Genomic DNA, 23,877 nt, shown 5'->3' on the forward strand with positions numbered 1-23,877 from the left:
GGACGGGGTGAAGGTTTGCACCCCCATCCCTGGCTCGTACTTCCTGTGCCACCGCGGGCTGATTCTCCAGGTGCGAGGTGGAGAAGTCAGACTTCCGCGAGCATCTGGAACCCCCCCCCCCACCCCCGCAGTTAGACGAGGGACACGAGTGCTCACGGTTTTCGTGGCCAACTTGGCATTTAAGTCATCAACTGGTTTATGACACTCCTTGTTCCAAATGTCCCGTAATGTTGGTAGATCTTCTATGATACGTTTTAAAATGTTAAAATCCAGCCGTATCAAACCCAGAAGAACCTACAAGAGAAGGAGCTGTCCCCGTGGCGCTGTCTGCGACACGTGGGCGCAGGCGCGGGCCCCCTCATTCACTAGCCCCCGACACGCACACCCCGCACTCGATTCTTCGGGCCCAAGCCACCAGGAGGAGCAGCCCGTCTCAGCCGTGGCACGTTCTTCTGCCTGTCTCTGTGCCTGCGGGTTAGCAGGGCTCCGGCCGGAACTTTCTCTGCTGGCTCCCGCTCTGGCCTGGCTGTCAGGCATGACGTAGATGCTAAGGCGTATCCCCCGAAACAAGGGAAAAAACTGGAAAGAGCTCCACCCACGAAGCTCTGGCTGCAGCCAACAGGGGCCTCCACTGAGACCAGACGTTTCTAGAGGAGGAAGCAGTTGACCGTGACGTTGAATGGCTGATACGTCCCGGATGGGTTGAAGCCGGTGGAGCAAAGTCTCTTTAGACCCAGATGCCACCGAGCGTGGCTTTGCGGTGAGTTCGTTGCTTGAATTCGTGCTGGTACCACGTGCCTAGTGGAAACCCCCAAGGCCCCACTGGCCCCACACGTGGGCTTGGGAAACTCACTCCTCTCACACCTCAGTTTCCTTATCTACGGAACGGGACTAACGATAATTCCTGTCTCGTAGGGTCGTTGCGACGATAAAAGAGAGCACACAGGAAATGCGGTAGGTAGAGCAGTGCCAGGCACATGGTCCACCCTGATTAATTGCCTGCCGTTGGGATTACTCAAGACCTTCTGAAAGATTGTGAGACAGCAAATATTTCCCAACACAATTCAATAGTAATTAAGGAAGGATGGAGTCACAATGTCTAGCCATTCAAATGCGCTGGCCCCACGGTCAAGGGCTCCCAGCTGAGGTCACATACAGCATCCCTCCTGCCTTCACAACTCGGACGCCCCACGCAGGAGCTACTGTACCTCAACCTTCAGAGAGGCCTGGGCAGAACCCCTTAAAATAAAAACGCTCTTGTCCCTTTCTGACACGTGGAGATCTGTGTAGTGAGGCAGGGCTGGTGGGGCACAGATGGGATTGCTAAGCGGCCAGTCTGCCGGGGCTCTCCCTCTCTCCCTGTGCAGCCCCCCCCCCCACCCCCGGGGTCTCGGACGTGCTGGGAGGCTCCCCGCGGCCTCTGCCTCCCCAGGCACCTGCCTGCTCTCTGAAACTCACCATCTTTCCTACCGATGCCTCAAGGCAAAGCAATAGATTCACGTCTGACGCCTTCATCGGTGATGAAATACCTCCAGACAGAAATTGCCTACAAGTACCCCTTCCTGTGATGCGTGTGCCTGGGGGTGACAGAAGGTGCGTGGGTAACCAGGCAGAGACGCAGGGAAGCCTTCGGCCTCTTGATGACACCTGACTGCCCGCTGTGCCTTCGGCACCCCCTACGCGGGGTTAGGTGGTCCTGTCTTATTCCAGTGACCTCTCATCACCCACCCTCTGCTTCCGAGTCTCTGGATACAATTCTCATCTGCCGGGAAACCTGTTCCTCCAGAAGAATGCAAAACCCACAACGTATCTAGAGGAGATCAAAGTGATCAAGGCTCCCCAGTTAAAATTATGATTCAGATTTACACGAGTGGTCGGTATTCATTCAGACGAGCTCTGATTGACGGGTGCGTTAAGAGAGCACACGTCCCTTGGAAGTAAAGGACAAATACTACACCAAGCACCAAATACTACAAAGAGAGACTAGAAAGAAACCTAACAAGGAATCACTTGTGGGTTAAGTTCTCACAGGCAAAAAGGGATCTTGGAAGTAGAAAGACCTGATTTGGTTCCGGCGCCTAGGGATAAAAAACGTGCAGACAGGGACATTTATCACGACATCCCCTTGTGGCTCCGGGCTGGCGTGTCCCCACTGGGCACCGGTGTGGCCTGTGGTGAGATCTGCCTGTCTCGTCAGTCATGGTGAATGCCCCAGGGCAGAGAAAACCAAATGGACGAGGGGGCAAGGTAGCACCACGAAGGCGTTCCTGCTTCTGAGCTCAGTGAAGGGCACGTCACAAAGGAGCTTCAGGGCCATTTTAGCCCGACACCCCAGTGGCTCGAAGAGGGGTTAGGAGCTGTTCTGGAGGTGCCGGGGCAGAAAGATGCTCCTTCTTGGGGCTCCGCGGTGGCTCCAGAAGGAAGAGTACCCGAGGCGCTGGCTCAGGCCGCGAGTTTCCACCCGGGGACCCGCAGAAGGACGGGGTGTCTCCATCAAGGCGGGAACTCAAGGTGGCGGCCCGTTCCCCTCTCTTCAGGTTTTCAGGTCCCTCTAGGAATGAAAACATAGCTGTTACCCTCTTTAGCCCGTCAGGCCGGCCTCCAGCGCCGAGATGGAGTAGGCGCCTGCATTTTGCCACGAGTGAAGTGTGGGTGGGTTCCCAGCATCAATGGGGACAAGGTTGGCCCCTGCTAGGCGGTCCCAGGCGCGCATGGGACAGCTCTCCTACCCGCACGCGCCCCCGCATCGTCCGTCCCTGACTGAGTCCTCTCCTTAGTTTCCCGCGACTCCCCCAGCCCTGGCAGTCCTGCTTTGAGCCAGAACAGTTACGTTTTATGCCCCAAGCACAGAACATAGTGGATAAAAGAGAAGATGAGCCAGTGGGCAGTCCTGGGTGGGCTCTCGGAAGGTCCGGGCGCCATGTTCAAAGAAACAACCAAAGATGCGGACCCTCTGGAAAACTTCCCTTGGGAATGGAAACCTCTTCTGGACCTTCCCCCCTCCCAACGACACCTGAAGACCCTTGCAAAAGGGCGTGTCGCATACCGGCCCCCAGTGGCCCCGAGGCAGCTGGTGACTGAGGCGCCTCTGGCCTCAAGGGAGCCATCTATCCAGCATCCATGCATCTGCTCATCTGGGGCCAGGGAGGGTGGGAGCTCCTTTTTTTTTTTTTTAATTATTTTTTAACGTTTATTTATTTTTGAGACAGAGAGAGACAGAGCATGAACGGGGGAGGAGCAGAGAGAGAGGGAGACACAGAATCCGAAGCAGCTCCAGGCTCTGAGCTGTCAGCACAGAGCCCGACACGGGGCTCGAACTCACGGACCGCGAGATCGTGACCTGAGCCGAAGTCGGATGCTTAACCGACTGAGCCACCCAGGCGCCCCTGGGAGCTCCTTTTAATGGCCCCCCAGGGAGCCACGTGGCCCGCACCAGTGTTTCCCAAAGTGTCTTCCCTTAAGACCCCGTGCATCAAAATCGCCAGATCAGAGCCTCTGAAGAAGGGGCCTGGGGATCGTCAACGTGCACAAACAGCCGGGGGGAGTCCCACGTACCCCCACGGTGGAGATCCCAGCAGCATGCGCGGGGACTGGAGTCCCACTCTGCTGTCACTAGCTCCGGGGGCCTTACCCAGGTCCCCTCACTGTAATATGGGGATGGTCCTAGGACCTGCCACCCAAGATGACACTGAGGGAACCGGGGCAAGACATCACCTGGCACCCCGGTGAGAAGGCTCCCAGACTCGGGAATCTTGTTCTCCCAGGAGCCAGCCCTCCTCCCCAGCTTGAAGACGGGGAGTGGACTTCCTGGACCTGCCCCCGTTTCGACCTTGACCTTCCATGATTACTAGCTCGGCCACATGGACCGTCTGTCCCCGAGTGCAGCTGCGTGGAGGGAGCACCTCCGTGGCTCTGTGGGCGACTGCCCCTTCCCCGCCCTCCACCCCCCGCACCCACACGGCCCTCTGCACCCTGGGGTCCCGTCACCGGCCATCGAGGCCACTGCGGCCAGAGGACCGCTCTTGCAAACAGAAATCCGTTTCTCTTGCTTCCAAAGAGGTTGATGGTTGGGGGCTGGATTCTGCACTTAAGAGTGTGACATGTCCCAGCAGTGGGCACCGGGCCGGTCTGCCGGCTGACAAGATGAGTGCCAGTGGACGTTTCCAGGAAAGGCCTGTCTCCCAGCACCGCCTCGCGATGAGCCGGCACCGAGGGTAGGGAGCATCCGTCCCTGCCAAGGATGCACAGCAGGCCTCAGCCTGGACGGGGCAAGTTCATGCAGCTTCTCCTTGAAAAGCAAAACTTCCCCGGGGGGCGCCTGGGGGGCTCCATCGGGTGAGCATCCGACTCTTGGTTTCGGCTCAGGTCATGATCTCACGATGGATGGAGCCCGGCGTGGGGCTCGGTGCTGTGCGTGGAGCCTGCTAGGGATTCTCTCTCTCTCCCTCTCTCTCTGCCTCTCCCCTGCTCTCTCTCTCTCTCAAAAATAAATAAACAGTAAAAAAAAAAAAAAAAAAAATTCCTGGAGGCAGAGCGGGGAAATTAATGTCCAAGGCACATGAGGTCTTTGATGTTTTTCTTAGCCAGTTGTTTCAAATTAAAAGGAGCATTTTAAAAGGTCTTTGATCGGGGCGCCTGGTGGCTCAGTCGGTTGAGCGTCCGACTTCGGCTCAGGTCATGATCTCACGGTTCGTGAGTTCGAGCCCCGCGTTGGGCTCTGTGCTGACAGCTCGGAGCCTGGAGCTGCTTGGGATTCTGTGTCTCCCTCTCTCTCTGCCTCTCCCTAGCTCACATTCCACCCCCTCCCCGTCAAAAATAAATAAACTTAAAAAAAAAATTAAAAGGTCTTTGATCTAGGGAAGGAAGCAGATTACTGCTTGCTAGAGACTGGGGGGGGGGAGGGGAGGGGAGGGATGGTGACCACGCGTGAGGCTCAGTTCAGGGTGCGAAGGCATTCCCGACCCTGCAATCAAGGTGCAGGCTTTACAACACTGAAGAGCCCAGATACCCCTGGATTGTCTGCTTGAAAACGGTTAATTTTATGTCATGTAAATTTGGCCTTTGTTTTAAAAGCAAAAGGAAGATCTCAAGTTCTTTGAAGCTATTCTAAGGCGTGAGTGGTGCGGCTCGGAGGTCAAGTCTGCAAATATGTGCTGAGCGCTCACAAGGCAGAAGGCTGTGCGGACGCCCCCGTGCGGCCGGGCCCCGACGCCTCCCTCCTGCTCCTCCCTCCTATCCACCTGCGGTGCTCCCTTCTCTTGCGCGCCCTGGTCCTGCCCAGCCGACCTCACCGACCTGTTCCCCTCCTCCTCCAGGGAGGCTGCCCCAAAGCGCAAAGCTGTCCGGGGACGCCCCCACCTCGGCCCCAAGGTCAGAGACTCTCCAGCCCATCCCTGGCTCTCCGCAAGGTCCAAACTCTTCAGTGGGGTCCTGGAGCGCTGCAGATTCACACCCTCGCCTCCTGTCTACACCTGGTCCACACTCCACTCCACGCACACGTGCCCACGGGATTCATCTCCATCCCCAGGGGCTCATCCTCGGCCACCCGTCCCCCTTTCCCCACTTGGTGGAGCAAGTTGTCCGTCTCGTTTCTGCCTCGGCCGCCCTGTGTGTCCCCACCCCTCACGGAGCCTTCCCTATGGGACTAGCCATGCTCCTGACCACCAGCCAGCGGCCACGGAACACGGCTTGCTGAACAGACCACCCAGTGATCGCTCCCTGGCTCGCACAGCAGCGCTGGGGCCGCAGAAGAGGATGCCAGAGGCCAGTGACGGGGCCAGTGTGAGCTGCACCCACCTCCAACTGCTCGTGGATCCAGTCCAGGAAGGAGGTGATGCGCGTGTAGACGCCGGGCTTGTTCACGTCGGCACAGCCGATGCCAAAGCTTGTCGCTCCCACCAACTTCCACACCCTCCTCTCCTGACACACCAGCGGTCCCCCGCTGTCTCCCTACGTGGCGAGGAGAGAGGCACTGCTGTGCGTGTCCCTTGTCTCAGCACTACGATCCCCCCCTTTGTAGCTCAAACTCGGTTCCACGATGGCTCCACATTACTCCCCCAGCCTCCAAGAGGGGTTGTTAGCACTCCCAGCACTGGGGTCCTGGGTCCCCCGAGGACGGTCTCCCCCCTCTGTCTCCCCACCAGATTCTGGATGCGCCGAACTGTGAAGGTCAAGGCAGCTCAGAGGGAGGGTCTGCCTGGCGGGGGCTGGGCTCAGGCAGTGATGGAATCTCACCTCACGGGTGAGGCTCAGATCCAGGGTTCCCACCTGCCACCCCTGCCCCCCGCCCCCCCAAACCCTGAGAGCCAGGGCTGGGGCGAGGAGCGCCCTGGAGACCCCTCCCACTGTCAGCACCCAGCCAGAGTGGGAGCGGTGGGTACACTGGGCCGGCAGCCAGGAAAGGGAGGGATATCTTGAGCAAACTTCTTCCCCACGCCCTGTATATTTGCTTTTCAGTCACAGGGAAGTGCTGGCGGTGGCCTGTCCCACAGGCCGGGTCACCGTTCCAGAGCCTCACCCGCGGCTGTGGCCCCCGGAGGTGACCAAGGGCCCCCACCTGGCAGCTGTCCACACCGCCCTTCAGGTAGCCGGCGCAGAGCATGGAGGGGGAGACGATGCCTCCATACACATCTCTGTGGTTGCAGATCTTGTTGGAGAGTAAAGGCACGGCTGCGTGGTTGAGGACCGGGGATGCATCGCCTGTGGCAGAGCAAGAATTCAGAGGGCACGCACCGGGACGGGTGAGGGGCAGGCCACCACACTCCGGGGGCAGAGGAGGCGGCTCCTGGAGGTGGACGGATGGCTCGTGGCTGTGGCGAGCTCCCTGATGCGTGGGCCCTGCGGCCCCGTCGATGCGCATCAGGAGGAGGGGGGACGGCAGTAGCCGGCATGGACCTCCCCAGGGCCCCCCTCGGGCCGAGCACTCGACCCACACCAGCCCGTTCAGTCCTCAGAGCTGTCTGGGCTGCAGAAGGGAAACTGAGGCCCATGAAGGTCACACACACAGTTTGTGGGCAGAACACGGGTGCGGTCAGCAGAAAAGTGTCCTCCCAAAGACGCCGGCATCCCCACCCCGGGGGCCTGTGTTCGTGTCACCCTCCATGGCAAAAGGGCCTTGAGGTGGAGGCGTGATCCTGGGTGGCCTGGGGGGACCTCTAAATGTCACCATGAGCGTCCGTAAAAGGGTCAGAGAGGAAGACACGATGGTGTGGAGCAGAGGTCAGACAGGAGGGACACTGGATGGGGCTCTGCCAGCGGCTGGGAGGGTGGAGGAGGGGCCACGAGCCAGAAAGTGCAGGCGGTCCCGGATCCTGGAAAAGGCCAGAAAACGCACTCTCCTTCAGAGCCTCCAGGAGGGACCAGCCCTTCCGACGCACTGATTCCGGCCCACGGAGACGGATCTGGGACTCCCGACCCCTCGAACTGTCAGATAACACGTTTCGTGGGTTTAAAGCCACTAAGTTTGGGCTTGCTGCTGCGGCAAAGGGAAATGGTGCATCTGGATTAGCCCCACCACCGACCCGAAGGGATCGACACCCTGTAACTTAACCCGTTTGTAAAGCAGTTATCCTTACGCTTTATAGGCTTAAAACAAGGGACACACCTCTATTCCCACGTCTCTGGCACGCATCAGCAGGTGGTGTGGGGCGCGTGCTCCTCCAACCCACACGCTGAGTTTCACTGGGTGTGAATTATACCCTGTTTTCTGCACGGGCTTCCCCGATCCACCCACACAGCCACTTGTATGGGGACCACTGGCCGCAGGTTGGACTGAGAACGGTTCCTCTCCCTGCTCGCCCCACAGGATCCAGCAAAGTCAGAATATAATCTGCCACGTCAAGTCATGAGGGACGACATGAACAGGGCTGCAGGGGGAGTGTGAACGTGGCAGACCTCCCGCCACCTGGCCGTGGGAGCCCAGGCAAGGTGCTCGGCACCCCCTCAGCCCCAGTCTCCTGGCCCTCGAGACGACCACAAAAAGAATTCCCCGCCGAGGGGCTGCTGTGAGAAGCAGGCAGTGTCTCACGGAGACATCCGGCTCGGCACCTGGTATGTGGTGAAACGGAGCTCAGCGTGTGTGTGGAAGAAGCTTCTAGTATGGGCGAGAGGAAGCAGCCAGCCACACGGGTGGGACCCTGCACGCGGAAGATCTGGGTACGCCCCAGGGTGCCTTGGACATTCGGGAGGGAGCGGACTCAACTAAAAAGCCTCGAGAGGGAAATCCTGAACTTTCTGTGTTAGGGTGAGCTGCACCCACCCCCCAAAAAACACGCTCACCCGCAACCCTAGAAGGTGCCCTTATTTGGAGTAGGGTCTTTGCTGATGTAGTTAAGGTAAGAATCTCAAAATGAGATCACCCTGGATTTAGGGTGTGCTTTAAGCCAAAGACTTACAGAGAAAGGGGAGAGATCTGCGACATGGGGTAAGGGGGCATGTGAGGCTGGGACAGAGACTGGAGGGATGTATCTACAAGTCATGGGAAGCCAAGGATGGCTGGAGTCATCGGAAGCCGAAGGAGGGGCTGGGGACAGGTTCTTCACCCCCAGAGCCTCCAGAAGGAACCGGCCCTGGGACACTTTGATCTCAGACTTTCGGCTCCAGAGCGAGAGACAATGAGCCTCTGCTGTTAAAGATCCCCTGTTTATGGACCTTTGCTGCAACAGCCCCAAGAAACCCACGATCTTCCTACCAGAGAGAAAGCCATTGGCGGAAAAACTCCACGGGTGGCGAGCACACGTGTGCCCCCCGAGGACGGATGGGGCGGGTTCCAAGTGCGTGCACGGTTCTTACTAAGATGACTACTTCTGTTAGGATTAGAGTGGTAGGGTTCCGTTTGTCTGCTTTCTCTGCTTGAGTGAAATAACACATCTTCCAAAGTCCTCACCAGTTACGAACGTCTGTCTTCTGAACAGACCTCGGGAGGGGTTCTCTAGGGGGTCCTTGTGTGCTCAGTTAGCAGGGTGGGGAGGAGGAGGAAGGAGACCCCCCCCCGGTCATTCGGTAAAGGTCTCCCTGGCAAGGGGTGGCCACGGTTCCCCTTTCCGATTTGTTCCTCTCCTGACAAAGTCTGCAATTTCACATCCCGAGACAAACGGAACCATGACTCTGACCCACAAGCGCTCTGCGGAGATCGTGTGTCCAGTGGTCGACCCGCACCCCCTGCCCGGGATTTGTGAGCCTCCGGGGGGGCTGCGCTGGGGGGGGGAGGCACGGCGGGGGGGACACTGCGCTGGGACACGGGAGGAGCGTGTGGCCGTGGGCGTCCACCCTGACCTCGCGGCTCTGGGCTCCCTGGACTTAGAATCTCGAGTTCAGATGACTGACCTCCATCCTCTGTGGCCCCCCATCCTGACGTCCAGCACATTTTTCCATCAGGGAACTGTTCCTCGGAGTTAGGCAGACAGACTGGCTGGATCATCTCTGTTCCAAGGGGAAACAACAACCTTGAACTCGACTGAAGCAGAAACAACAGCCTTGAACTTGACTGAAACACTAGTCCAAGGAAACAATTAATCTCTCCGGCGTCTGCCTCTCCGAGGGGCTCAAACCGGCTCCCAAAGGAAGGTCGAGCCCTGGGTCATGTTGAAAGCTACCGGCTCAGAGCAGGGACTTCCCCCGGCCAGAGCCATAAACCTTCAAACACCCCTAAACCGTGGCACCGTGAGTGAGTCTGGACCAGGGGCTGGCATATTTTCTGTGAAGGGCCACATAGTAAATACCTGAGGCTTTGTGACCCTGTGGTCTCTGTCATAACTGCTCCTATCTGCCACAGGGGCGTGAAAGCAGCCACAAATGCACCTGGTCGTGTTCCACGGAAACTTCGTTTGCAAAAACAGGCAAAGGGTCAGATTCGGTCCCGGGGCCCCGGCTTGCCCGCTCCTGGTCTGGACCATGGGTACGTCGCCTTAGGAAACATCCCTCCATTAGTATTCCCGTCCCTCCCGACACATCTGGAGGCAAGAAGCTTGCCTGTCCCTGCCGGCCGTGTCACATAAGCCCTCCACCAGAGGCAGGGTCATGGCTGCGTGAGGCTGTCAGGTGAATACATTCTGACACGCTCTGAGCTTTTCTGCACGGGACGGTGATGGGAAGGCAGAGAAATAATAAGGGCGCTCGTTAACTTTTATCAAGGTACAGGCGCGGGGGTGCCGGGGGGGGGTCCATCAGTTGGACGTCTGGCTCCTGATTTGGGCTCAGGTCGTGATCCCACGGTTCATGAGTTCGAGCCCCGAGTTGGGCTTGTGAACACACTGCTGATTCTTCCAGGTCAAACCTGCCACTGACCTTGTGCCGGGATCCCGCTGCATAAGGGGCCCCGTTGACTGTACCTCCGCCCGCGCCCCAAGCTGCTGGGGAGGGAGAAGGGGGCTTTGATTGACTTAGCAGTGGGCTCCTAATCCTTCCTTCGCCTCTGCAAAGTGTTTGAGAGTTCTATCCTGGGTGGCTTTTCTGGTATTCTGGTAACTGCCGGAGGTCAGGACTTGCTGTCCCCCATGGAGAAACGTGGCCTGCTGAGCTCAGCCTCTGGGTGGGAGAGAATGTTTCTGAGTCCCTCTGGGAGCTGCAGGTGCCAGCATCTTCCGGCTAGTTAAGAAATGGCGGCAGGGACGATCACGCTACAACCGCGGGCTGACCTGGGAAGTCCACGACTGAGACACCGGGCAGAGGAGTGGCCCCGGCAGGGGACCTCACCACAAGCAGCTCCAGGACAGGGAACAGTTCTTTGTCCCCACGGGCCAGAGACCCCCTTCCGCCACCTGGGGGCACCAGGTGGCCTGGCCTGGGGAAGTCCCTTTCATCTCCAGGTACCACCAGCAGGAAGAAAAGTGGCACCAGCAGGAGCCCCAGTGGAACCAGACAAACCCAGTTGACCAAAGTAGAGCCGTATAGTCTCTAAAATCCAACACCACCAGAAGCACAGCCCACAAATAGGAACGTCACGCACAGTGAGCCTGAACAGGGTCACCACCTGCTAAACCCGAAGATGGCTAGGGACCCAGCGTCTCCTAACGCAACAGCCCAGCGTCCGGGATGCTCCTGAAGGTGACTCATCGTACCAAGAACCGGGAAAGTCACAACTCCAGTGAGAAAAGATAATAAACTGAGGCCAGCAGCAAAACGAATCAGCCAACCAGCGGGATTATCCCGCAAGATTTCAAAGCGGCTGCCATACAAATGCTTCAACGGACGATCACAGACAATCTTGGGACGCACAAGAGGAACCGAAAAACAGAGAGACCCGGACGTACCGTTGAAGGTGAGCGGCCCGGCCAGCTTCATGAGGGCAATGTCATTGCCCAGCCTCTTGGGCTTGTACCTGCTATGGTAGATGATCTTTTCCACCAGGTGGGAAGGGGCCGGACTGTCGAGCAGGGAAACCAGGCCCACCTGGATGGTCCACGACTTGGGGATGTACAGGCTGCAATGAGAAGTCAGAGGGGGGGGGCGAGAAACCCCCAAATACTCTAACCCACGGACCTCAAACGTCCGGAGACCCTGTGCCAGGCGGGCGGCCGGGACAGAGGCTCCCCCTGCACCTCCCGAGCTCGCGCGTGGCCTCTGACCACGCCCCCGTGCCCCGCACAAGTGCAAGTGTGCCCCAGGAGTTTCCCAGGCAGGCCTCGGTGCCCGCGCCTCTGGGACTTCTGGACCTTTGAGGCTGTGAGGGGTGTGTCAGGGCCCAACCTCCGTCAGAGAGCAACCGAAACAGAGCGAGGCAGAAGACAAAACAAAACAGGCCATCGGAGAATTAGCCAGTGTTTGGGGACTCTCTGTGTGGCTTTTCCCCGAGCTAATCCCCCTGCCAGCCTGCCCTGCCTCCCGCCCTCTTGGCCGCCACACGTCACTGTAAGTGCCACAGGGAGGCTGGCGGGTTTCTCCCTGCACCAGAGCTTCCTTCTGATGCCTTCTACCTTCTCTGTACGAGCTGCAGGCCTGAAATCCTCAGAATGAGCTCAGAGTCCCCAGTCACAGCCAGCGGCGACAGTGGTGGTGGGTCCACGGTGGGGGGGGGGGTCCCTCGGCTGGACGTTACTTTGTGACTATCTGGTCTGTTTGCCTGCTTTTTCCGGACCTGCTGCTGAGCCCTGAAATCTACCCAGTCTAGACGGAGATCTGCGGGCAATGAGGCCCACGCCCGGGGGGCCAGAGGCACACTCACTCGTGGACGCAGTGGGCAGCGGTGACCACCCACACGGGCGTGATGACAGAGCCCCCACACAAGTGGTAGCCCTGGAACTGGAGGCTGGCCTGCCACGGCCACTGCGCGAGCGAGGACACGTTTCCACCCACGATGCGCGAGCTGTAGCCCATTCTCAGACCGCAGGCTGCAGAGACAGAACAGGGTTCAGGGTGGATCTCACAGAACTTTCTGGGGAGACTGTGTCACAGCCACAGAACCCCCCCTCTCCCTGGCATCCTGTGCCCTCCCAGAGCTCACAGCTGAGAAAGAGAGCCGGGAGGGGAGAGGAGGGAACAGATCCCGGAGATGTGGGGGTGCAGTGGGAAGAACCCCTCCCCGTGGCGCCCGTGACCCCGGTATGACCACGGCTCACCGGGGGGGGGGGGGGGGCACGGGAGCCCGGCTTCTGCAGCGCTCCCCTCAGTAATGCTGGCAGCGTGCACGGGCCTGACTTCTCCAGACCCCACCCCCTGGGGCGAACCCTCCCCGGGGCCAGAAGCAAGGAGCCTGGGGCACTGAACGGCCAGTGCAGGCTTTTCCTTGAGGCGGGAAGGGGGTGGGGAGGAGAAAGCAGCAGTTAGTCAGGCTCCTGGAGCCACCATGGAGAGACAGGGCCTCGTGGACCATGGTCCGTCCGCTGCTGAGAAGATGCTCTGGGCTGTCTACCACCCCGCCCCCATCGGGTGACAGGGGCCAGCACTGGCCTCCTCCTCCTGTCAGGTGGGGCCCAAATGTTCCCACCTGGCACCCAGGAGAGGGGACCCCGGGCAGCCGGAGCGGGGCAGGGGGGACAGGAGTCTGTGAGCAACCTCTGTGGTTGAAGAACTCTTACCCATGCACTTCAAGGCAACCACGTGACCCGAGGCACATTCCTCCCTGAGGAGGAAAAGAGTAGGTTTGGGGCGCCTGGGTGGCGCAGTCGGTTAAGCGTACGACTTCAGCCAGGTCACCATCTCACGGTCCGTGAGTTCGAGCCCCGCGTCAGGCTCTGGGCTGATGGCTTGGAGCCTGGAGCCTGTTTCCGATTCTGTGTCTCCCTCTCTCTCTGCCCCTCCCCCATTCATGCTCTGTCTCTGTCTGTCCCATAAATAAATAAAAAAAGTTGAAAAAAAAATTAAAAAAAAAAAAAAAAAAAGAGTAGGTTTACGGTGAATACCCAGAGGCCTGTGAAACGGGCGCTTCTGTAGACTTAATCTTGGGGTAAAAGAAAAAGGAATTCTATTCCCCTGCTCTGGAATACAGACTGCAATGTTAGTCTACAACACGAGTGTGAGGTCACACATTCACCCCAAAACACTCGGCTACCGTGAAGGATTGTGCATGCGACAGGGCACGGGGCATTTCTAAGCTTCTTGTAGCTGGTGACAGGAGATACCGAGGACCCGTATTAAACAAACGTGCACTGGGGTCACGTGCAGGTGGATTTTACCCCAGTGTTCTTCGCCGGCCCCGGGAGGACACCAAGGGCCCTTTGGACCGCAAGGCAGCCTCTCCTGGCACAGAGTCCTTGCAGCCCAGATCCCCCTCCTCCCCAGAACACAGCCGTGATTGCTGCAGGAATGACACGTGCTCGCCCTGGCATGGGTGGGAGCCGGGTCACCTCCAGCCGCGTCCCTTCGTGACCTTCCCTGCCTTTCGAGCCCCAGTTCGCTCATGCAACCATGCAAGAAAAAGGGAGAGTCACCAGACTGAGGTTTTAGGACACAAGGGATGCGCTGTCCCCACGAATCGCACGTGGGCCCCGGGGGGGAGGGGACTGTGAATTATGCAATGACGGGCTGACCAGCCGGTGTTTCCCAGAGCACAGGACACGCTCCTGGGATTGGGTCCGACGTGCCCGGAAGAGCGTATAGAGATGCCTGACCGTGGGGGCAGGGGACCAGGCGGGGACGCGCTGGGCCGCAGGTACCTGTCATTTAAGGGCATCTCATTTTGCCTTCCCCCACGAAGTGCTGGGGGAAACACAGAAGAGAAACGGGGAGCGTTAAGTACGTTACAGACAGATGACACACGTCTGGGTCTTACTCTCTTTCTTTCTAGTTTCCTTGTCCCTCCGTCCTGTCCCGCACGCACACCCGGCGCCTATGAAGAGACGGCCCCGTAGCCCTCACCACCCCCTCCCCCTGCCGGGCCATCTTCGCCCGGTTCCGGGTGGGTATTCCACCCCAGCCGGTGCGTCCACCCAGTCTAGCCGCGGTGGCCAAGCCCCCACCTCGCATCCGGAGAAACGCTCGCCCGTCCCTTGGGTCCTCGTGGGGCCGCGCAGCTGGACGAAGCCAGCAGGCGACTCGACCCCGTGCAGACAGCGGCGCCCCCCTGGCCGCCTACCTCACGTACACCGAGTGGTGGAGAGCCGTCACTTTGTCATCCGGCAGCAGGTGATTGATGGAAGCGAAGTCCCCCTGCAGCCGCTCTTCCACTAGGTCGACCCTGAGGGCGTCTGAACTCACGTAGCTGCAAGCACACCGGGGACGCAGACCCCACGCGTGAATTCTCTCGGCTTCAAAGCCAGCGCTCCGGTCAGAATGCCACACGTCTCACGCTGGGCCGTGTCATTTCCCCACCACGCTGGGAGCCAGGCTCGCTTGTACGCGCTCCGAGGCCGCTGGAGTCTCACACGACCCTTGAGAGCGGCCGCTACCGTTCTCCAGATTTTCGAGGCCCGAGTCGGGGAACTGGGCGGAGGACACGGGGGTTCGAAGCCAGGTGATCCGGCTCAACAGCCCCCCCTACTTGTGTCATCACAGACAGTTGACGCGGGACACAGCCGAGCAGAGGAGGGCAAAGAAGGGCTTTCGGAGAGAAGTAGGGAGAGAAAACAGAAAGGGAACAGAGGTACATCCTGGAATTGAAGCACATAGGGAGGGAAGGACGGGTTCGTAGTGAAGGGAACGGGCCACGTTGAGGGGCAGCCGGGGAACGTGGCCTCAGCCGCACGTCCCCTGAGGGGCGCATGCTGGGGTGGGCAGGACTCTCTCGCCCTGGCCAGGCAGACAGGGGTTCAAGAGAAGGGGTCTCTGGGTCCTTCTGCACAGCAGAGGGAGGCTATACGGTTCAGGGCAAGGGGTGGCGCTCCAGGAGGGGGAAGCAGGGGAGCCGGGAAAGGATCCCCACCCACCCCCCCCCCCCCGCCGTGAGTCCAAGAAAGGGCCTCCGTAGGGAACAGAAATGCCGGTGGAGGGGAACAGAAATGCCGGTGGAGGCTTTCAGCCCTTTGCACTGATGGTGGGGGCAGCGGTGTGTGTGTGTGTGCGTGTGTGAGTGTATACGTGTGTGTGCGCATGAGGCTGCGTGTTGTCTGAGTGTATACATGTGTGTGATGTAGTGTGCTGTGTGAGTATATGTGAGCGTATGTGACTTCGTGTGTGTGTGATGTGCCTGATGTGGTGTATGTGTGATATGGTGCGTGTGCATGTTGGCGTGTGGTGTGTGGAATGTGTGGTGTATGTGCATGTGCTGTGACTGTGCATGTGTGTATGTATGTGTATGTGGGGTGTGCGCTGAGTGTACGTGTATGCTGTGTGTGGTGTGTGTGCCTGTGTGTGGGGAGGGGTGTGTGCCTGTGTGAGGTGTGTGTGTATGTGTGTGTGCGTGTGTATGTGTATTACGTGTGTGCACATGCGTGTGGAGTGTGCAGTGTATGTGTGTGCATGTGTGTGCATGTGAATGTGTGTATGTGTGCATGTGTGTGGTGTGTGTGCATGTGTGTGGGGAGGGGTGTGTGCCTGTGTGAGGTGTGTGTATGTATGTGTGTGTGCACATGTATGTATGTGTGCGTGGCATGTGTGTGAGTGTGAATTGTGTGCGTGTGCATGCCTGTGTGCATGTGTGCACATGTGTGCACGTGAACGTGTGTATGTGTGAGCGCATGCGTGTGCCTGGACGTGGGTGTGCGTGCATGTGCGCTTGTGTGTGCGTCTGTGTGCAGTGCGCGGTGAAATCGGCACAGAGCGTGCGGGGCCTCGGTGCGCGCACCTGTGACGTGAGGACGCCGTCCAGCACCGACAGCCGCTGTGGGGACGCAGCCCGACGAGCCACCCGCCCAAAGGGAGCTTCCTCCCTCCCCCGCACCCGCCATCCAACGCTTTACCCGGCAGCTGGCGATGCTCTTCACGTTACCTTGGAAACCCCAGCTGGGCACAGGCGACGTTAGCGTGGTGACCCCTCCAGTCGTCAGAGCACACGGTCCTCCAGGCGGCAGCCGTGAAGACCTGCAGCACCGCGTTCCGGCCGCTCACGCGGACTGGACGGCGCGGGCAGAGCGGTCCCTTAGCGGCCCGGAGGCCTGAGCCCGCGGGCGGAGGCCCCTCTGCCGCGCGCGCGCGCCCAGGTCCCTCCTCCGCTGCCTCTGGCCCGCCCCTCCCCGCCGGGGAGGGGGGGGGGGCACGTCCCCCCTGGTGGGCGGGCCCGGACCCCCAGCTCTCTTCTGACTTCTCCTGTGGCCTCCCCAGGTGAATCTCGGCCCCGGATGACAGCCCCTGCCTTGTCCCAACCCGGCCACCCCTGGGGATGAGTGCCAGCCGGATCCCAGCTAAGGCTGAGACCTGACAGTGGCGTGGACCTGGACCCACTTCACGGATGGGGAAGGTCAAGGCTGGGTGGTGCTTCCGCGGGCAAGAGCGCGGCCTTACCGCAGCGGTACTCGTCCTCCCCATCCCTGCAGTCCGGGACCCCGTCACATCGAGCTGTCAGTTCAATACACTTGAAAGACGAGCGACACCTGTACTTTCCGGAACAATCGAAGTGGACTGCGGAAAGGAGAAGACAGCTGTGGCAAGGAAGGGCTTCTTCGGTGCTCAACACTAACAACCATCCACTGGCCACGTGGCCTTGAGCCATCAATCATGAAACCATCAAGAATGAAACCTGCACTGAAATTGCAGCCTGTTTCCCCCAGCCCGGTTTCTGTGCCAAATTCCAGAGGGTGGGGCCGCTGTCTCACTATGTGGCCTGGAGCCACAATGCGGGGGTTCAAGGTCAAGAGAGAAAGGGCCTGGCTGTGGGCCGACTGGCTGAGCCTGCTGAGCAAGGAGCTCCGAGTGAGGGCCACGCAGCCCCCAATCTGCCACCTGTTGTCTCCGACTGGACTCCGGGCAAGAAGAGAAGGGACCATGGACCACACAGCCGAGCAGGTGGGCCGGTCATTTGAAAGAGGAAATGAGATACTGTTCCCTATCAGAGCCCATCCAAATGACTCACTTTCTCAAAAGCCACATGAACCTTCTTTTAAAAATAGCAGGTATGCCCGGCCCGGCATGAATGGCCTCCTTGTCTTCTCCTCCCGGCCACGCACCCCCTCCTGCCCGCAGGATTCTATTTCATCAGCTGCTTTGGGACACTTCCAACCGGGCAGGTTCCTTGGTGACAAAGCCCCGAGTGTGGCCAGCCGCCCCTCCTGGGCCCCAGGCTGGCTTTACACTCGTGCAGGCAAATAAAACTCAAAGTCAGCAAACCCCAAAGACGTTTGCCTCCAGTAATTAAGGCTGAGTGGCATGAGCTGGGGGCAGGGGGAATGGGGGGGGGGGGCTCATGAAAGTTTAAATGCCTGAATAGGCATTTGAGAGCCTACTAAATAATGAATCGTACTCACTGCCCAGACCAATGGCCAGTGCTAATATCAGTGCAATGATCCCGATGACGATGATTGGAAAGAACTTCAACGGCAGGAGGGACAGTATCTGTGCCGCGACCGCGTCCGCATCTGAAAATCGAAAGGCGGGGCAAGAACAGGAAGCCACAGAGCGGCGGATTTCAATAAAACAAAACTTAAAATTTAGCTATCTATTCCCCCTTCCCCCGGAGCAGAGAATGTTCCGGCCCAAAGCAAGTGGCCACCTACCTGGGGACACTTTGTCCTGGGGCTCAGCCCCACACTCTCCGCCCTTGGCCCCGTTGTGTCCATCCTGGGTTGGGGGGGCGGTGTTACGGCTGAATTGTGTAACCCCCCCATCCCCGATTATGTTGAAGTTGAACCCCAAATATCATCTTATTTGGAGATGGAGTTTTTACAGACCATCAAATTAAAAAGAACTTGGGGCACCTGGGTGACTCAGTCAGTTTAGCATCCAGCTCTCAGTTTCGGCTCAGGTCATGATCTCATGGTTTGATGGGTTCAAGCCCTGCATCAGGCTCTGTGCTGACAGTGTGGAGCCTGCTGGGGTTCTCTCTCTCTCTCTCTCTCTCTCTCTCTCTCTCTCCCCCCCCTCCCCTGCTCACGCTGTCTCTGTCTCTCTCAAAATAAATAAATAAACTTAAAAAAGTGTTTACTAATTAAAATAAAGTCATTGTGTGGGTCTAATCTAATCTGACTGGTGTCCTTTACAAGGGGGACATTTGAACACAGAAACAGACATGCACATGGTACATGGTGTGAAGACGCACAGGCACGACCCCATGTGAAGATCCGGGCAGAGATTGGGGTGGTGAATCTACAAGTCAAGGAACCCCGAAGGTTACCAGACAAAAATGGGGATGAAGAGGTGGGAAAGAAAGGAGGAGATGGAGAGGAGAGTAAGAGAAGGAACGGGAAGAAGAAAGGCCACACACTTCATGGCCCGAAGGATACAGAGCAAGGGGGTGGGGGCAGAGGGCAAGGTCTTTGTTTTGGCCACAATGAGCAGGCAGCTGCACTCTCAGAGCCTAGACCGACACTTGGCGGGCAGTGGTCCTTGGTCAATACGGCTGTCCATACAGCTGACCCTTGAACAACGCGGGTTTGAACTGCGCGTGGAGTTTTTATAGGACGGTCCGGTCAATGTATTTTCTCTTCCTTATGATTTTCCTAATCACGCCTTCTCTTCTCGAGCTTACTTTATTGTAAGAACAGTATATAATACGCACAGCAATCAAAACACTTGTTAAGTGAGTGTTGATGTGATCGGCAAGGCTTCTGGTCAACCGCAGGCGATCGGTAGTTAAGTCTTGGGGGAGCCAAAAGTTATACGTGGATTTTTGACTGTGAAGGGGAGTCAGCAACCTAACCCAACCCTGTGCTGTTCAAGGGTCAACTGTGTCAGGAAACTGAATGGATGAATGGATGAATGACATCATGATAATGGAGGTTGTCTTATCTCCGCAGAGGAGATCAATTCCTTTCAGGGCGACCAATCTGCGGTCTTGAGTTAGTAGAGCAGACTCTTCCCCCCAATCCCTTCGTGCCTTCGGAAGCCTGCACCACATCACCGAGTCCCCCTTACTGAGAGCCCACTCTCCATTTACACTTTAAAAACCAGGAGGAACCCCAAGAATGACCTCTTATCATTCCAGTCGTTCTGTGTCTAAGAGCTGAATTTAGGAAATCAGTCCAAATGGTACATTCAAAGATAGCTGTTCATTTAGAACGTTTAGTATCCATTCACATTTGCCCCTTGATAGTGCCTCGGCCATGGTGCCCTGTGGGCGGTACTGTGGCCCTGCTCCCTCTCCTCGTTCTGTCTTTCAGGGCATGCTTGGAATAAAAAACAAAAATGCATAGCACCTCTCCAAAGAAGAAATGCAGATGATCAAAAAGCATGAAAAAAACCTTCCACCTTCTCTGGGAATCTGGGAAACTGCAAATTAAATGTAACGACATATCAACCTCACAACATTTATCATTATTGTTATTATTATTATTATCATGATTACATCCCCACTGTCATCCAAAGTGAAAAGAAATGGACCCCCACTTACAATCGATAGGAGTATATGCTGTGGAAACTAACTTCTGAGAGTTCGAATCGGAAATATGAACCAAAAGGCTTAAGAAATGGATGGAGGTTTTGACATAGTAAAACCACTTCCGGGACTTTATCTTAAGAGGTCATCATTGATGCGCACAAATTTCTACTGACTCGGACACTTAAAGAGGTAGCATGTGTAATACCGATGCACGGGAAACAGCCTGAATGTCCGTCAGAAAGTACTGGTGACAGAACAGATGTGTAGAGTTAGTTACATGATAGGGAAAGGGGGTTGGCAAACCTCTTCTGTAAAGGGCCAGACAGTAAATATTTTAAACTTTGGGTGCCATATAGTGTCTGTTGCAACTACTCAACTCTACTATGGTATGAAGGCAGCCGTAGACAATAGTGAATAAATGTATGTGTCTGTGTTCCGATAAAACTTTATTTATAAAAACAAGTAGTGGGCCAGATTTGGTCCATGGGCCATAGCTTGCCTAAAAAAAAATTTAATTATTTAATGCCATGGAAAGAATAACATAATATTGTTTGGTTTGGGGGGGGGGACCTTCAAAATCGTGTATGTCACTTCCAAAGGAAAATGCTGATATGCTGGACAGAAAAAGGCAAGAAATACAATACTAAAGCACAAATAGGGTTATCTCTGAATAAGGGTAAAATTGTGGGCAATTAAAAAAAAATCTTTTTGGGGGCGCCTGGGTGGCTCAGTCGGTTGAGCATCCGACTTTGGCTCAGGTCATGATCTCACGGTTTGTGGGTTCAAGCCCCGTGTCGGGCTCTGTGCTGACAGCTCGGAGCCTGGAGCCTGCTTCGAATTCTGGGTCTCCCTCTCTCTCTGCCCCTCCCCAACTCATGCTCTGTCTCTCTCTCTCTCTCTCTCTCTCTCTCTCTCTCTGTCAAAAATAAATAAACATTAAAAAAATTTTTTAATAAAAAGTAAAAAAGTATTTTTGATTAACAGTGTTTTCTAAATTTCTATAAAGAACAATACATTGCCCATTTTTTTTTTTAAAAAAGCACTACTAAATTCCTACCAATAGGAATTAATCATGAAGAAGTCAGCAAAAGTTAGCAGAGGTGACTGTGTATGGTGTTATTCCTGCTCATAATATTCGTACTATAAAAATATTAGAAATAATTGTATGTCAAATTATGATTTTTAAAAACCATGTAAATTATGCATTACTTGATGGGATGTTGTGATGTTATGAATGCAAAGCATTTATAAAAACCAAGGCACACATGGAAAAACACCCATCTGGACCCACACTGTGCGTGAATGTGTACTTATCAGCAAGGACAGGAAGAGAATGAAGACAAACACAATATATCCTGGGGGTCAGGTGATAGGGTATTTTTTAAACGTATATTTTTGCCAACTTTTTGAGCTGTATTTTAAAACCTGTCCTACCTCAAGTCTTCTCCACCACCCCCCACCAACCACAATTGTCCAGAGGGTTTAAAAAGAATCATTAGGGCAGCCCCCACTCTATGTTTTCTGGAACCTCAGCCAGAGCCCCCAGGTGACCCCCTTTCTGGTCCCAAAGGTCAGCACTCCTGAGAGCACCCAGGACCAGAGAGCTACGGCTCACCGTGACAAGTCCTGTGTTTGTGACCTCTTTACAAAACCAGCTTTCCTTCCTTGTTGCTCAGAGCGGCTCCTGTCTCCTACAGTTGGATTTTAATCTGGGCATCGAATACCTTCAGCAATGCCCAGCTTATTTTAAATTTCTTGGAAGAGCTGGTGAGTCCTACTTCTTAGGACTTTTGGGGGGAGGGGGCGCTCAGAGATTTCCCGGCAGGACTTGACTCCTAACTCCCAGGGGCAACTGGAGTCTCAATTTCTGAAAACCTCCATCCAGAGAATGCAAACTTCTCTCTCTGGGAGTTGGTAAGGGGCTGGACAAGGTGATGCCCTCTCTAATGCCCCCTCTCCAGGGTTCGGTAAACCCAAGGAAATGCAAGCATCCAGGTTGTGGGTGTGAGAAATCCTGGTGGCGTGTGTGCCCAGAGGGACATTCTGGGGACGCTTCCCCAGAAATCACACCTGGTTCCACCTACCTGGTGCTACAGGACTTATTTTCAAATCGTCAAGTCCAAAAAGCGATCTGAAGGAGAAGGGGGCCTCAGCCGCGGGTGGGTCATTTTCCCCCATGGTGACTATTTCAGGACCTCTGAGACTTGGCTCCACATCGACCTCCACCTCCTTCACCGGGAAGAACAAAAAGCATTTGTTTCCCTGTTTATAGCTTTAGCATCAACGCATCTTTGACAAGTTAAATCTCTGAAATCTAACAATCCACATAAAGCACACTCAATACCGATTAATCAAACCATTTGTCTAGTGAGAACGCATTTTTTTCCAAGCCACAGCAGGTAACAGAGAAACTTCCAGAGTTAGTAAAAACCTATGAACTTCTGCTAAAATAATGACTTTCCCCTTGTGTAGTCTACCAATCTTAAAACCAATTCACTAGCCATCTTTAGAGATATGTCTTTTCACGATTTAGAAATTACTGCACCATTATTTTTCAGAAGATAAATCACTTTCAAAGCACTTTCCTTCTCTTGTCTGCATTCTTTGTCCCATGTAAACTCATCCCTTTGTCAGCACCTGTGGGACACCTATCGTAAACATGACAAGTTTTTTATACTCACATAATGTCCGTGCCCCAAAAATGTAGATGGCACCAGGGAGGGGAGGCTCACCCACCGTATTTGTAGTTTCCTGTAAACACAGCCCTTCCCGGGCTCACGCGGACATGACCTAGTTAAGGATGAAAATATCCATGCCTTCTGGATGCCCCGTCTCCCACACAGCAAAGGGAAGAGTGGCTGGGGACCGCTGGCTTGCACCAGAGCCACACTGGGGCTCTGTTTCCTCCAAGAGAATTGCACCTATCATAAACCCAGAGAGGTCAAAAGCCTCTGGAATTCATTCCTGCAACTCTAAGAGGGGCGGAGTGAGCAAGAAAATGGCGGAATGTTCCCAAGGAAATCCCAACTCGCCCTCCCAGGCATCAGTCAGGCATGAGTTCTCTGGGAACCTGCTTCCTCCAAAGAGGTTCCTACGGGCATATAAGCATAGACACTTACATCTTTCTGTTCGGTTGGTGGCAACGTTTGAGATTTGAAAAGAAGCTACGAAGCCATTGAACACACACTTTGTCTTTGTGGTCTTAGGAAAATCTAAGCAGGAGTTATGTGCTAAAAGGATTGGTTTCATTTCCATCTCAAGAGTGGCTTTGAAGGGTACCTTAGAAAACTAATAAATTCACATCCAGCATTTTTGCCTTTGATTCTTGCTGTTACTTGCTTCCTACTATCAGCATGTGGCAAATTACACAGCTTAACTTTATGACCAGAATAAGAACAAATGGTAAAATGGTTTCTGAAACCTTGAACCTGGGCACAGAAGTCCCTTCCCAGACAGGCCATCGGCGGTCGGTTTCAGAACACTGAAAAATGTTGAGAAATCCCCTTTCAGAAGAGACTCACTTCCCCAGCCCACCCCCCCCCCCCACTTTACTCACCATTTCTGGAGCCGCCATCATCCAAAGCAGAAATATTTTCCTTTTTCATTATAAAAGCAAGCGTGATGGTAAGCAGGCTGCCAACAGGGTAATCCAATCGGGAAATACTTCCTTCCACCAAGTCACCCAGCTTTGTCGACTCAATCGTCACAGCGAATGGCATTATCGCGGGCATCTGTGTAACCCAATATGGCTGTGGCTATCAAATAGCCATTGGTGGTATGAGTGCAGAGACCAGGGAGGGGAAAAATGTGACTTGCCTTTAATTAGTAAGTAAGGTAAGCAAACCTTTTCAGAAACTTCACATAAGAGAGTCTTCTGAACACAGACACTCCTTTTATAAAATAACAGATAGGTCCTGCCCTGTGCTAAGCAAGTGCGCCAAGAGGGGCAGGCAAAGCGCTTTGGTGGGGGCTTCTATTCCTCCCTGTGACTGAGTCTGAGTTTAGACTCACAGCCGCTCCACAGACAAAAGAGAAGG

General features: G+C 55.7%; 1 protein-coding gene across 1 annotated transcript; it reads right to left on the bottom strand.

The window, feature by feature from the left end:
* Window positions 1-1,874: 1,874 nt before the first annotated feature.
* Window positions 1,875-23,414, bottom strand: TMPRSS3 (transmembrane serine protease 3). The gene is made up of 13 exons (XM_086676354.1): window positions 23,397-23,414; window positions 21,925-22,102; window positions 17,772-17,882; window positions 16,813-16,929; window positions 16,301-16,424; window positions 14,510-14,635; window positions 13,014-13,057; window positions 12,161-12,326; window positions 11,250-11,419; window positions 9,325-9,420; window positions 6,557-6,699; window positions 5,797-5,949; window positions 1,875-2,551 (listed from the first exon to the last, which is right to left on the bottom strand). Exons 1-13 carry the CDS (start codon window positions 23,412-23,414, stop codon window positions 2,534-2,536), a joined length of 1,464 nt encoding a protein of 487 aa, XP_086532480.1. The 3' UTR covers window positions 1,875-2,533.
* Between the last annotated feature and the right edge of the window lie 463 nt (window positions 23,415-23,877).

The sequence above is a fragment of the Puma concolor genome, chromosome C2 (genome assembly GCF_028749965.1).
Source record: "Puma concolor isolate L17-30 chromosome C2, mPumCon1.1.hap2, whole genome shotgun sequence".
NCBI classification, from domain to species: Eukaryota; Metazoa; Chordata; class Mammalia; order Carnivora; family Felidae; genus Puma; species Puma concolor.

What these genes read in the sequence shown, in the direction of transcription:
- TMPRSS3 (XM_086676354.1), bottom strand. An exon ending in AATAAGTCCTGTAGCACCAG is followed by an intron (nt 17,883 to 21,924) that starts GTAGGTGGAACC and finishes TTCGATTTTCAG; the next exon opens with ATGCGGACGCGGTCGCGGCA. An exon ending in CGGGCCGCTCACCTTCAACG is followed by an intron (nt 9,421 to 11,249) that starts GTACGTCCGGGT and finishes CCCTTGGAACAG; the next exon opens with AGATGATCCAGCCAGTCTGT.